Consider the following 14,427-nt stretch of genomic DNA (forward strand, 5'->3'; position numbering starts at 1 on the left):
CAGCTTCCCTCACAGCTGCAGGTCTGATGCTTCCGGAATGACCTTCCTGGCTGAAGACGATGACCAAAGAAGGCAGATGAGGGAAGTGCTTTGGCACAGGCTCGGGAGGAAGTCAGCTCCTCTTCCAGGTCTGGAATGCCATCAAATCAAATGCATACTTTTTCCTATTGTTTCCTCTGTTGCTAAGATTTAGACTAACTTTTTCTTTTAATAAAATATACGTAACATAAAATTTGCCATCTTGGTTAGGGGTGAAGCTGTGTTGAACACTTGCCCAGCATGCACAAGGTCCTGGGCCCGATCTTCAGCACCCACCACCACCCCCAGTTCTAATGCTACCCACTCTGAAGTGTACAACCTGAGGCATTACATATTTTCACACGGTTACGCAACCACGGCCACCATCCATTTCCAGACTGTTCCACCTTTCCGGCTGAAGCTCTGCTTCTGTGAAACACAAACTCCTCATTCTCACCTCCTCCCAGACCTTGGCCACCATCTGTCTATGTTCTGTCTTTGAATGTGAGTACTCTGAAGTACAGCACCTCATATAAGTGGGATCTTAAAATGTGTGTCTTTTTGTGACTGGCTTGTTTCATGATTTGCATCTTAACTGTACCTTCAGGTATCAGTGAGGACATTCCAGGTCCTGCTATAGCAACAAACAATTTAGAACATCTCCAAAGCACATTTCCTTCCTTGCTTATGCTACATGTCTGCCACTGACAGTGGGTCCCATCCTGATGGTATGGGTGCCATCTGGTCTACTGTGGCAGAGAGAGGAACAGGCACTTTGGGGTGTCTTCCACTGGCACTAATGACCGTAACATTCAGAAATGCTCCCACGAATCCTACTATAAATAAAAATTCTGTAATATTGGGGGAGGGGAAGTCCATGAAAGCAGCATCCACATTCTATTCATCTAAGCATAAAAACCGTTCTTACTTTAAAATGGACTCTTAGACTTTCTGGCATTATTTTAAATATGATGTATAGTTTGGAGACCTTTACTTTTCACTGCTGCAAACTCATTTTCTCTGTGGTCACCAGTGCCCCCATTCAGAGCTGAATGCCATAGAGGCGATACATCATCACAGGCTGACTCATTTGTCCACAGGCACATTTACAATTGCTTTCACCACTATATTCTAATAACTAATGCTACTATAAACATCTCTATGCATAGCATTTTTTTCCTCTCTGAATTACTTCCTAACAGTGATGTCCCAGGTGTAGAATTATGTACCAAAGAAAGAGAATGTGTTTATACTCTTATGCTCTTGTTCAATCTCTCCAATTTACCCTGGAAGCCTTCCTAAGGTAACTGCTTGCTCTCTGGCCTTAATATTGAAGGCAGGTCAATGGTGACAAGTTATAACATATTCATTTTCATTGCCTGTCATGCTGTCAACTTAGTTTGGGGACAATGGAAGGGAAGGAAGAATGTGTTGCCCAGGTATGTAGTACATGACCATTTTAGGTGGCTTCCCTCCCTAACTTCCCCATTTCCAGAATTATTTTTTCATTTCTACAAAGCTGGACTCAGTGGGCCAAGCTAAGCTACCTATAAACAAGTCTTAGGTTTGTAGAAAATTTTTCTGAATGGGCTGTGTCTCTCACCCCGCCTTAGCACTATGTCATTTGTGAATTTTAAATGGGAAACCAAGGGGTGATGGTTCAGTGTACAAAATGATTCTTAAATCACTTCTTAAAAAGTGACGCTTGGACCCTGCCATATTTATTTTCAGATCACAGAGGCCCTGGGCTGGGGGCTGGGAGAGTACCCGTGTACCATTCAGGCCAATGTTCCAATTACGGAGATAGTGCCGATTACTGATTCATCGGGAATGAAGACAGAGCATAAATAACCCTGATAGAAAAGGACAAAAAGAGGAGAGGGCCAGTCCTTTCATGATGAATATCACAAACGCTTGGAGCAGCAATATGCTCATTAGAGGGCTGGGGAAGGACTATTTATGTCCCAAAGCAATCATATTTGTCCGGCAGTCCAGGAACTGAATTAAGACTTGGGCTGTTTATACTTAACTGCACCCTTGGCTGTGGACGATAAATAATGCAAATGAGAAGAAAATGGCCATAATTGTTTTTTCTCCTTATCTTCAGTCCTGTGTTAAGGAGGACAAATTAAGACCACAATCCCACCAACAATTTCAACATTAATCTTGCTTTTCAATAACAGCATCTATTACTTTTGCTAGATCTCTGCAGTTTCTGCAACTTTGAGGGGCCGAGGGTAATATTGGTAAAATCTTCATCATCCTTTTTAGGCTGACTCAACCAGAAATTCATTTAAATTTGCATTGAGTAGTGAGAGCAAAAGATGAAGAAGGGGTGCCTTCTGGAAGTCATTTTTTGAAGAACACCACCATTTTCAATAGGGCTCATGAAGACTTCAAAGGATGCATGCAGGGCAGGCCCACTGGCTCTGCCAAGCAGGACGGGAAGGATCGATACTGTGCCAGAATATTTGTAGAGCCACTGGGTGTGGGGAGCAGCAGTCCAGTGCTCTGCAGGAGCCCAAGCGAAGTGAGGCGTCTTCCCTGCAGGCTGGATATCACAACCGGGCCACAGTGTACAGGAGAACCAAGCAGGCAGGACTACAAAATGTACTTAAGGGGACCTCCTTTCCAGACCAGGGTGTTCCCTGAGCTTTCCCCTGGGATGGCAGCCCCAGGAAGACAGGATGCAGGCAGAGAGAGGAGAGGAAGTCAGGGCTGGGGAGGAGGGAGGATTTTCTGCAGGCTGTGTTCTGAAACTCCGGTCTCCTGCTGGCCAATAAAGAAGCAGCTCACATCGCCTACTGTAAAGCTCACTCAGAAGCGGAGTCTGCTTTTCTGTCCAACTGATTTCACTTGCTGGCTTATTCAAATACGACTTAGTGAAAACATGGCGTGTTTCTTGGGCTCAAGAGGGGAGCACTCTAGGGGGACCAAGGAGGGGCAGTTGGCTCCCAGGGAACTGGGAATCTAAGGTCCAATTTTATCGTCAAAGTTAAAGAGAGGGAATTAACTTCAAGTGTAGAAACTTGTGTTACTTCAGCTGTTGACTCAGGGACAGCAGCTTGTGTATGATCCACTTTTTTGTCTTTGTACACTGAGGTATTTGGACTCAGAAGAATGCTTTGAAAAAACCTAAACAAACAAACAAACAAACAAACAAACAAAACTTTGGATGTCAACTGAATCTTAACTGCTAATGAAAAGCTTTGCTTCTTTGTAAATAAGGAGGGGAAGAGGGGTTTAAGGGAGGGGCGGGAAATAGGGAAAGAAAAAGACAATGGGAAACAGATCTTTTACAAATGAGAAGGGGATCTAGTGCTAGAGAAGGGAGGGAAGGAGAACTAAAAAGAATTAAGATGTGTTCTGTCCATGCACCGACTCCCCACAGTAAATGTAATCATCATATACAGTGAACATGTACTAATAAAACTTTAAAAAAACCTGAAAAATAATGACCAAAAGTAGGCCAGTACTTTATATCTTTTAATATCTAAAATAACATCTAGCATTTAAGGGACAGGAAACCTTACGATGGGGAGACAGGAGCGGTCGTCAATGGCTTCCACCCGAGAATGAAAGCCGGGGTCCTGTGTGACCGCTGTGCTCACCCGGAGAACTGCTACCGTCTGGCCCCTGCCTCCTACTCCAGACGGTTCACTCGACTGTAGCCACACAGACGGCTTCCCCTGTTTCTTAAACATGGCCCACTCTCAGCTCCGGGCCTTTGACCTTGCTGCTCCTCTGCCTGGTGAGTTTCTTCTCTAGCCACGTAGATACGTTCCCTCATTTCCTCTGGTCTTCATTTTATATCCTATGGGAGGCCTTTCTTGGCCATTTTAGTTAAAGTTTCAACCCTCTCCCAACACAGTATCTGCTTTTCTGACTTTTTATTTTTTTCCTGAGCTTGTCACTAACGTATTACATTTCTAACTAGTCTATTGTCTCTTTCCTTCTGTGCCCCGTAAGCTTCATACAAGTGAGTTCTGTTTTGTTTATTGTGTGCACACACAATGAGCATTTAGTAAATAAGTAAAGCTGAGTTGATGGATGCAGCAGGTAAGACAGTGACTTTTCCCCCTTAGAAACCAAAACAAAGATTTTTTTTCTTCTTTTTTATTTGGCTGGGGATCAAATCCAGGGCTTCGCACACATTGCTCTACCACTGAGCTACACAACCCCTCCCAGCTAAATGTGAGGGCAGCTCTGCTGTTGAACATCATTACTTCTGTCCATCCTCTCTTCCCAAGACTCTTAGCTATGGAGGTGAGATTCTTTACTGCTAGTGTTTAAATTCTGGGAATTACAAAAAGCCACCACCAACAATAATAGAGAGCTGATGACACAGATATTAAAATCGTTATATTAGAAAGTATCACCTTAGGCAATAATGCGCTTGGTTCTCCAATAAGAAAATTAACTGTAAGTTCAGCCTTGCTGGACTTGGTTGAAAATTACAGTGAGAGGGTGAGAGAGGAGGGTATGGGGAGGAACTTAAAATGCTTCCCGAAAGTAACAGTCTTCTTCCTTAGTAATATCACTACTTTACACATGAGCAGTGTCTGGGGCAATCGCAGACGAACTACCTGGAACCATAACCCAAGCCCACTTTGGTGATACTGAAAACTTACGTAGGCTGTCACCATCATCAGCACGCAGGGCCTTTGCGTACACTGTGAAGCTACAGTGTTCACACTGCAGGCTATAGCTTTCCATTCGGAAATGTTATGCCCTGACGGTAATCTCTATGCATCCTAACTGGATACAGCCCACTCTCAAAGGAGAATTTCTTCCTCTTTTCCCTTGGGTCAGAAAAGTCAGACCAAGTTTAGCCAGTGACACTGTTAGCTCCTGCTACTGCTGCCCAAGAGAGCTGATGCACTCACACGGTACAGCAATATACAAACAGGAAAAGGTAGCGAGACATTACCTGTCCAGCCAGCATTTCGTAGAGCAGGACACCATAGGCCCACCAGTCCACAGACTTTCCATATGGCTGATAAGCAATTATCTGTATACAAACAAACAAATTAGTTATATTTAGTGGTAAATCAAATAGCCCCTGTAAGAACAGGTAAGTCGAGCAGGTAGACATGTGAACATTCAATTCATACAAATGTGGTGGTGAAAAGATCTGTCTCTGGTTTCTACAGCGAGGGAAAATGACCCTTCAAATCTGACAAATAGAATTACGGCCCACAATTCCTGTCCAAATCCTGCTTCTAGACTCTTCTACATCTACCTGGAGACATCACAGAACTGTCTTAAGGGACAGAGTTAATTATCCTCACTAGTGAAAAATATTTGGATACTGAGGGGAAAAAAACCTACAGGTCAGTCAGAGGTAGGGTCTGGTAATAAAGTGATCAAGCTATGAAACTGAGTTTTGCTAAGAGTAATAAGGACGAGGATGCAGAAGATTATGAAGAAGACAAAGACATAGATAAAGAACAGGGGAAGAGGAAAGAGAAAAGGAAAAGAAAAAGAGGAAGAGAAGGATGATGAGGAGGAATGACTAAAATAAAAATTCTATTTGCTTCTGTTGCACATAGAGGTACAATACAATTCAGTCTGTTGAATGACTCTTATTTTACCTGGACCTTATTACTCGATTCAAACCAAACAATATCCTCAAGGCAACTGGTACAAACTAAGACATGGTGTATGTATCAGCTGACATTTTAAGGGACTTGTTAATTTTGTTTAGCTGTCATGAATAGTATGATGGCTAGTTAAAACGTCCTTTTCAGTTAGAGATGAGTGTATTTATGGATGACATGTATGAGAGATAATGTATTTTTGGGTGGAATGACATGATGTCTTCAATTTTTGAAGTATATTTCAGAAAAAGAAGTGTGCATGTGGGAAATAATAGATGTCATGAGTCGGCAAAATGCAGACAGCTGTTGAAGCTGGGAGATGGGCCATTCTATTTTTCCTTTACCTTTGTGGCTCTCACAATCAGCAGAATAACTCTCCAACCTCCCCTGATGGAAGAAAGTAATACTGATTTGAATTTCAAAGTGTGGCATTGCTTATTAAAACTTTTCTTACCTCTCAGGCAGGCCGTGTAACTAACGCACACAAACCTGACCCAATGATCATAGCCCAGGATTCGAGGTGATGCCCAGTACCCAGCACAACTATTCTGCCTTCTTAGTACATGGCTTTCACTTTGAAATGTTCTATTTTTTAATAGCCCAGACTGTCTAAGTAAATGTCCTGAGACAGAAGAAAACTTTCTGCATGTCAGTCCAGCCCCCATTTCTTTAATGTAGTTTGAATATTCTCCATCTATCCTGGGAAATACAAGCCCTGGCGGTTTGTCTGTGTGTGGGCACCAACAAGGAGGTACCCGTTTGGATTTGGCAGCTTTGCAGCACGTTTCCTTAACAAGGAAACAACTCCAGGACACTACAAGGGATCCTTAATTTCTTTCGCTACACTCGTTCTTTTCTGAAAACTTAGAAAATACACACACATACAACCCACCAAAATTAGTTTTCAGTCTGTTACTCGGGGATGATGTACAGTACTCTGGTATCCAGACGAGAAATTTCTCATCGAAGGAGCTGCATAGTCTTACAACCTTTGATATGATGGCAGATTGTCCTCCGAGGGTTGGGTTAGATTTATATCCCTACTTGATGCCAGTTTTGTATTTGAAACACTTGGTAAACACTTTTTTAATCTTATTTTTAGTTATTTTAAATCCCATAAGCTACTCAGAGTCACTAAAGATAAATGAGAAGGGGGGAAAAAGCTAAACAACAAAGAGATTAAATTTGCTTATAGTCTTACCACTTAGAAATAATAATATTGGCATATAAAAATCTTTATATCATTTTTTCTAGGTGTAGTATGTGCGCATACATATATTTAAAAAATTGGTTATTCCAACCTACTAGTCTATAGTCAGTTTATTTAATAACAGTTCCTGAGGATCTCTACAGAACCTTTGACTTATTTCCAGAGGATACGTTCCTCTAAGGAGAACTGTTGGGTCAAGATAAGTTTTTGACCTTAACAGTGGAACTTCTCAGATGCACTGGCAGGTTACTTCCTAGAAGTAGCACATGTGCACTCTCTCCGGCACCAAGCATGCCTGTGCCCTTCAATCCGCCCTCATGAACAGCGGGTGTCCCCACTGTTTCCAAAACGTGCCAACTTGATGACTGAAAGTGGGATTTTGATGATCTTTTTACTGGCTTTTTGTTCACATTTTCACATGGGAATTAGTTGCCTCTGCTTTTTTAGTAATCTGCCTAAGTTCTTTCCCTAATTTTCTATCATGATCATTTCTTCCTTCTTTCAGAGATGATATGAGGTGCCAGGGATAAAGCAGAGAACAGACAAGGCCTCCACACTCACCATGATTATGTGGATACTTGCTTTTATTTTTTTACTGGTTAACAAGAGCTCTTTCTATCTTAGGATATTAGATCTCTATAGTAAATTTTATAGAACTAGTGTTCCCAATTCATCAGTTACTGCTGTTTTGTTTATAGTATTTTTGATGTTCAGAAAGAAAATTTTCTTTAAATCCTATTTATTGGTACTTTTTAAGTATACAGTACAGTAGAAACAAAAATTTCTTAATAGAAAAACCTAACAAATGTTTCTGGTGTGTGTCAACCTCTAAAGTAACAGTAGAAATTCCTTTCCTCAATGGTAAAACACTTAATATGATTTATTATAATTCTTTTTATAGGTTTACTTTTTATATTTAGCCCTTTATTCTACCAAATTTTTTTGGAGCATGACATGATTAAATTTCTTCCAAACTCTAACTTTTTATCTTAGCATAATTTAATAGATGATTCATCCTTTCTTGAATTACTTTCGTCCCATATGAATGGATGAATCTGCTCAGGCCTCTCTTTCCTAGGTGGTATTTCCATGAGGCCCCCTAGTGATACCAAGGAAGACCCTTCCTGAGCCCACAGATGAAGTTGTTGCCTGCTTTACATGTCCATAGGATTGTGTCTGTCCCTTCACAGCCCTTCCTAGGACTGTAATAAATCTGTAGCTACTTGTTGAAAGGGTCTTCCCTGGTAGATGACAACCCTGACCCATGTTCCTTCTTGTAGTCTCATCTTAGCAAATGCATGATCATGGTCCCGGGGAACTTCACAGTGTTTACCCAACACCAAACATTAGCACAGGACTTCACTGACATTGGATCACGTGATTTTTTTCAATAATCCTCTGGAACAGATACTATATCTGTATTATATAAATGAAAAAACTGAGGCTAAGACTGGTAAGGGAGCTGTTCAAGGTATGTCTGATCAGTATGGGGCAGAACAAGAGTTTGAACTGAGGGCTTCCTGTTCTGGAATCTGCTCCTTGCAGCTGCTCTACAGAGTTGAGCTGGAACTACTGGCAGCTGGATGGGACAGACTTCAATGGGAGGCAGCTGAGGGCCGAGCCACACAGGGGAAAGTGGTAAGCCTGTGTTCTAGGACTGGTGTCTTCTTCTCCAGAGTCTTTCCTAGGGTTAGAAACATTTAAACACCACTTCCAATTTAATCAGAAACAAGGTACTAATTTGAGGACACCATTATTCTTTGTATAAGCCAGGTGGGCAGCGAGGAGGCTTGACTGAGCCAGGCTGGCACCAACTGTAGTTACTGGGCAATTTGGTTTCTGTTTTGTTTTTTTCACTGAACAGAAAACAAAGCATGTTTATACTATATAAACACAGAATGACTATATAATTTTTCCCATTGCTTAGATTAAAAATTCAAGAAAATTTAGCGAGTGTCAGATGAGGTTTTATTTTCATTTTATTTTTGGCCTTAGGGATCAAACTTGGGACCTTGTGCTTGTGAGGCAGGCGGCAGAACCACTGAGCTAAATCCTTGGTCCAGGACAAGGTTTTAAATGGAGGTTTTCCTACTCTAGTACTCTACGTTTAAAGATTGTGTCATATTGTTATACAGGAGACATTGCCACAGTATACGTTTAAGAAATATTTGTGTAATGAATAATGAATAAATGATTGGACAAGTGAATGAATTGACAAATGAACTTACATATACTTGGACCTGTTTCTTATTTTTCTATCTGTTTCTATAACAGCTTTCTCTCTATTTCCTCCATCTACGTGGCAGATGTTATGCCCACCAGAAATATGTAAGTGTGAGCGGAAATCTAAAGTGCTCTCAAGAATGGAGGCCACTCATTCCACTCATGGGAAACCCTGCCCATCCAGAAAGACTAGAGCAGTGATGGCGAACCTTTTAGAGCTTTCAATGATACAAACAGCCCGCTGAGGCAGCACGCCACAGGTTTGCCACCACTGACTAGAGCAATAGATTTTTTTCTTGGAGTCTATATGAAGCTATAGACACATTAAAAACTAGTATATAGTTTTAGACAAATGATTAGTCTTTTCCCTTAATCTTAGTGGGAAATCTGTAATTAACCAAACTTGGAAAAAAATATATATATTTGGTACCAGGGATCAAACTTGGGACCTTGTGCTTGCAAGGCAGGCAGCAGAACCACTGAGCTAAATCCCTGGCCCTTGAAAACATTTTTTAAAAGACTTGAATCAAAGGATTAACGAGTGCAACTTTTTTCTTTAAAATATCAAGCCCTATTAAACCAATGTCTTCATTCAGGGCTGTTTTCTATAACACGATTCCATGAGCATGGGGCAAATTTTCATAAACACACTTCTCTCACATGTTCTGCCCATCAGTAAAGTCTGCTTCTAACTGATACAATCAAAGACACACTTGTGATGTCAAGTGGGAAACGTGGTTTTCCTCAAGCAAACACTAGCAGGGGAGAAAAAGCTGTGTCATAGGCAACATTGCCCTTAGCTTTTCCACAAAACCCGAACTGACTAATAGGAATTCTCTTTTGGAGAGTTAACGTTCACTTGATGAGCAGCTATTATATGTGAGATGCTCTACACACACCTCATGCCATCTGATAAGGTAGAGATTATTATAATTTCTCTTCAACAGAAGATAAAACTGAGGTTCATACAGTTAATAAACTTGCCTAAAGCCAATCAATTAATAAGCAGTGAATACTGGCTTTTTCCCCTATTACTGGAGATTGAATATAGGGCCTCAACAACCCCAGACCTTTTTATTTATTTGTTAATTATTTGAAACAGGGTCTCACTAAGTTGCTGAATTGCCTAGCTGGGCTTGAACTTGCAATCTTCCTGGCTCAGCCTCTCTGAGTGCTGAAATTACAAGCATGCACCAGTCACCTGGCTGGCATATCTGGTTGAAAAATACAATTTTATGGCTTACAAATACATTCATATTCACTGGGATTACATCAGTCAAATGGGCTTGAAGATTAGTGTATAGAGATTTGAAATCATTTCAGTTGCTATAAGCAAGTACATTTAAACAGCATCTGAATAAGCTTTGTTCTTGTCACCACATTAAAGCCAGGCTCTTGCAGTCTGTGTTGCTCAGTGTTCCACGGAGTTTGCTCCTAACACAGGCAGAGCCTGGAGCACCTGGCTCCCATCAAACACAGGATCCGTGGGAGCTGAGCAAGGAGGTTAGACCTTACTTCGCATTCTAGATTCTGCAGATATCTCGGCAGTCTAACCAACAATACTTCTCCACTTGGGTAGTGGAAAATCATGTCTGAGGTTGGAAAACTATCAGAAGGCCAGGATATATGTAAGCCCTGTTTCTGGCCAAAATGAGTCACAAATTCGAAAAGCCATGGCCACCTGAATTCTACAACCTGACCCTGATTTGCACTTCATTTTCAATTTTCACATTTTTAAACTCCTATGAGCCTGCTGATGTTACCCTCTTCTTTCTCCAAGATGTTCAAAAGTAGAATGCTAGTGCCAATGGCTCTTTTCTCTAGGGACTATGTTTGTCAGCCCCATCAAGTTTGTCTGCTCAGCCAATGGACTGAGGTTACACAGTCACTTTGAATACTGCAGGGCCTGCAACTGCAGTAATAGGCCAGTGTTTAGGATTTAGCTGGAGCATTTCTTTCCAAAGAAGTTCATGATCTGTCACCTTTGGCTTGCACAGCAGATGAAATGGGAGGTTCCAAAGATCTGAGTTATAGGTTATAGGGTGCAACCTTGCCAATGTAAATTCCTTTTTATAACAGACACATCCTTCCTTCAGTGAGCTAATCAGTCTATTATGAATAAATACCTTTAGTTAAGTAAACTCCAGCGCGGAAGGGAAACTGTGTTAGAGAAGATAAATGTTCAGACATACATGATTTAGGATGCTGGTCATGCTGTCCCTTTTGAGCTGGCCACAGTCACACAGTCCAATACATTAACCATTAGCCACATGTGATTATTTGAAATGTGGCTAGTCCAGATCGAGATGTGCCTTTGGTATAAAATTAATTAAAAGACTTTGAAAACTTTCTATAAAATGCAAAGTAGTTTACTAATATTTTTTATTTTGGATATATTGGGTTAAATAAAATTTAATAAATAAAAATTTCATGTTTCTTCTCCAGCTTTTTCAGAACATAGATGCTAAATGCATTTCTGGCTTGCATTTTATTTTTACTAGGCAGTCCTGGTCTAGCTCCTCTGAGTTCCACCAACTCCCATGACCCACTCTGGTTTGTTGGTTGTCATTGGCCTGAGGAGCCAGTTTCAGGTTGAGACCTGGTTCAGACAGCACAGAATAGATGGCAAGACTCTCTTAGGGCTGTGCCCAACAGGGACAGGCACAGGTGTCTCTGGCACTTGTGGGCCAATGGGGCTTGCAGCCAAGCCCGGACTGCATGATATCCCGAAGCCCCAGGCAAGGGGCTGCTATGGCAATTTGGCTTCCTAAAACAGGGTAACTCACAAAAGGAGAGGCGGGCTTGGCAGGAAGGGTTGGAGCTGGCATATTTCCCTGTGGCACATGGGGAGCTGAACTTTGTCTTCAAAGACAGACCCCTAACAGGGCCACTGTCATTCCATTTACTGCTATTTGTCATTACGATGGATCATTATTATTATATTTATATGAGCCAACCACTTGGGGAAAATGTCAGGATGTTACAAATGGTTGCCTGTCCTATAAAAATGAGACATGAATGAGCTTTCTTCCAGGCCAGGCATAGGGCCAGGGCATGAAAAGGATCAGGATGCAGCTTCTCATCTCTTACTAGGCCACAGGCCCATAGCCACTAGAAGCCTATTACTCTAAGGCCACTCTGCCTTTTACCTCCTGCCAGGGCTGTACACTCAAAGGCTTCCCAGAGAGGATGAGGCTTCAGATATCTTCTGATTCTGACAGCTCAGGCCTGGGAGAGCTTGGAGACAGCACAGGAGGATTTTAGATGCTATTGGTAATAATAACAATGTCTGTGAGAACATCACCTTCACAGGCATGCAAGGATTAATTCAGCTCTTTACAACCCATTTCAAAGAGGAGGAAATGAGGCAGGGAGAGGTTAAGGAACTTGCTGAAGATTGCACAGATTGAAAATAGCAAGCCTGGGACTTGAACCCTGGTTGTCTAGATAGTTCTGGTGTTCACACTTTTGACCATTTCTCTATATCGATGGTCTTGACTCAGTGTGGCTCCCTGGACAGCCATGGTGGAAGCTGGCTCAGTGAAGGTGACTCTTGCTGAAAAGGGGTTCACATGCTCACTAGGATCATAGCAGCCAGGATGCCTGTCTCACTTGGAACTCTGATTCTGAAGGCTTTGTCTTTAAAGTTCCCATTAGACCATGAAATGTGGAGGAGAGTGGCCCTCTTGGTCCTTTCTATTCCATACCTGAACTAGACTCTACTTTTCATTCCTTACTACTGCTGCGCCCCGCTCCCCTGAGCCAACTCTTAACTAAACTGCCTGACCACAAAAGGCACTTTCCAAGACAGCACTACAAAAGAATGGCCTTGATGCCTAAGACATTTTTAAGTCCTTTCATTCTCAGGGACACAAAGAGTGTGCCCCCCATTTTGTTTTTCAAAAATAAAAACATTTTTTGATGGAAAAACCACGGCTGTTTTGGAAAAATGTCATAAATTCCCAAGGATAGAACATAGGACACAGGAAGCATCCCTTATGCACGTAGTCGAAAACACTGAATGATATGTCCAAAGAGTAGGACTTGGAAAGATAGAAGACGGGCCTAAGTGTTTTAGGAGCACTCTATTTGGACAGCTGGGTCCCCAAGTCCAGTGACTGCTCCACTGGCTCACCTGGGGCCCGCAACTTGAGGGTGGTGCTACACCTGAGGCCTTTGCCATATTAGACCAAGACTGTTTAGCCCTCCACTCAATCCAAACCCAAACCCAAACCCTCCCCTGCAGGGCTGGGCCACTTGCCTCTGTATCTAGTGCCAAGACTGGCACAAGGTTGTGCTAGGGGATGCAGGCCTGATCCATTCAGCTGCACTCCACAAATACCACCTTCCTCTTAGGTGCAAAATCAAAAGGACTCTTGAGGGTTGTTGGGTTGCTAAGGCTGAAAGGGGCCTCAGAGATAGTTTAGCAAAGTCTCTTAGGGTTCTAAAGAGGAGCCAAAGGCTCAAAGTGGCAAAGTAGCTTGCTTGAGTTTATGAATCTGATCAGTGTCAAGGTCAGGAAGAGCCAGGCCTCGGATCTCCTGAAGGCTCCTTTCTGTAGCATCAGGCCTGAGACCCAAGTGTTTCAAATAGGAGATGCCAAGTGGGATACGGGTGAGGCACACTCAACTCTCATCTGAGATGCGTCTTAACCAAATTCCATTTGGATGGCACATCCAAGCCCAGAGCACTCAAGTGAAGTGCCCTGTGGTGAGAGAGTCCAAAACCCAACTGCAGGAGACCGATTTTGCCACTCAGGAGTTTTGTGCAAGTTGTTTATCTTCTCTGAGCTTCCATTTCCTCAGCTGTGATACTAGAATTCCAGTAGCCACCTGGAAAGTATGTGGTGGCTGATTAAATGGCATCATGCAGATTAAAGTGCATTCATTGCAGGTAAGTGGAATGTACGGAACTCGTACTGCCAAAGGTCAGAAGAACGAACTAGCCCCAGGCAGGGCAGATGGGTGAGTTATTCAAGGCAATAAACTAAACCTGGACCACAGGAGGGGAGGAGACATTCTGGCATGAAAGATAATATATGAAAAAATACACATTAAACCCTCTGAAATGACTGTTGGCACCTAGAAATACTCAATCAGCACTAAGCCTTTCAGTAGATATTAGCCTACTATGTACCAGACATAGTCCTAGGCATGGGGTATAAGGGTGATAAAATATGTAAAAAAAAAAAAAATCCCCCTTCTTGCAGTTAATAGGCTATTTTAGATTGCCCATTACTTCTTGTGTGAATTCTGATGGATTGTCTTTCAAGGAATTATTCTATTTCATTGTATCAAATTTTGGAGCAGAGTTGTTCACAGCATTTATTATCCTTTTAACATGTGTGGGATCCCTTTTTTTTTTTTTTTTTTTTTT

At 42.0% G+C, this 14,427-nt stretch overlaps 1 protein-coding gene across 1 annotated transcript in view; it reads right to left on the reverse strand.

The window, feature by feature from the left end:
- Prkca (protein kinase C alpha) overlaps window positions 1-14,427 on the reverse strand; it is a 409,108-nt gene that overhangs the window by 19,963 nt on the left and 374,718 nt on the right. The window contains exon 14 of the mRNA XM_010616805.2: window positions 4,949-5,029. Coding sequence (XP_010615107.1) covers window positions 4,949-5,029 — 81 coding nt within the window. The remainder of the gene's footprint in view (window positions 1-4,948; window positions 5,030-14,427) is intronic.

This window comes from Fukomys damarensis, unplaced genomic scaffold (assembly GCF_012274545.1).
Source record: "Fukomys damarensis isolate Sample0158 unplaced genomic scaffold, DMR_v1.0_HiC HiC_scaffold_23, whole genome shotgun sequence".
Taxonomy (NCBI): Eukaryota; Metazoa; Chordata; class Mammalia; order Rodentia; family Bathyergidae; genus Fukomys; species Fukomys damarensis.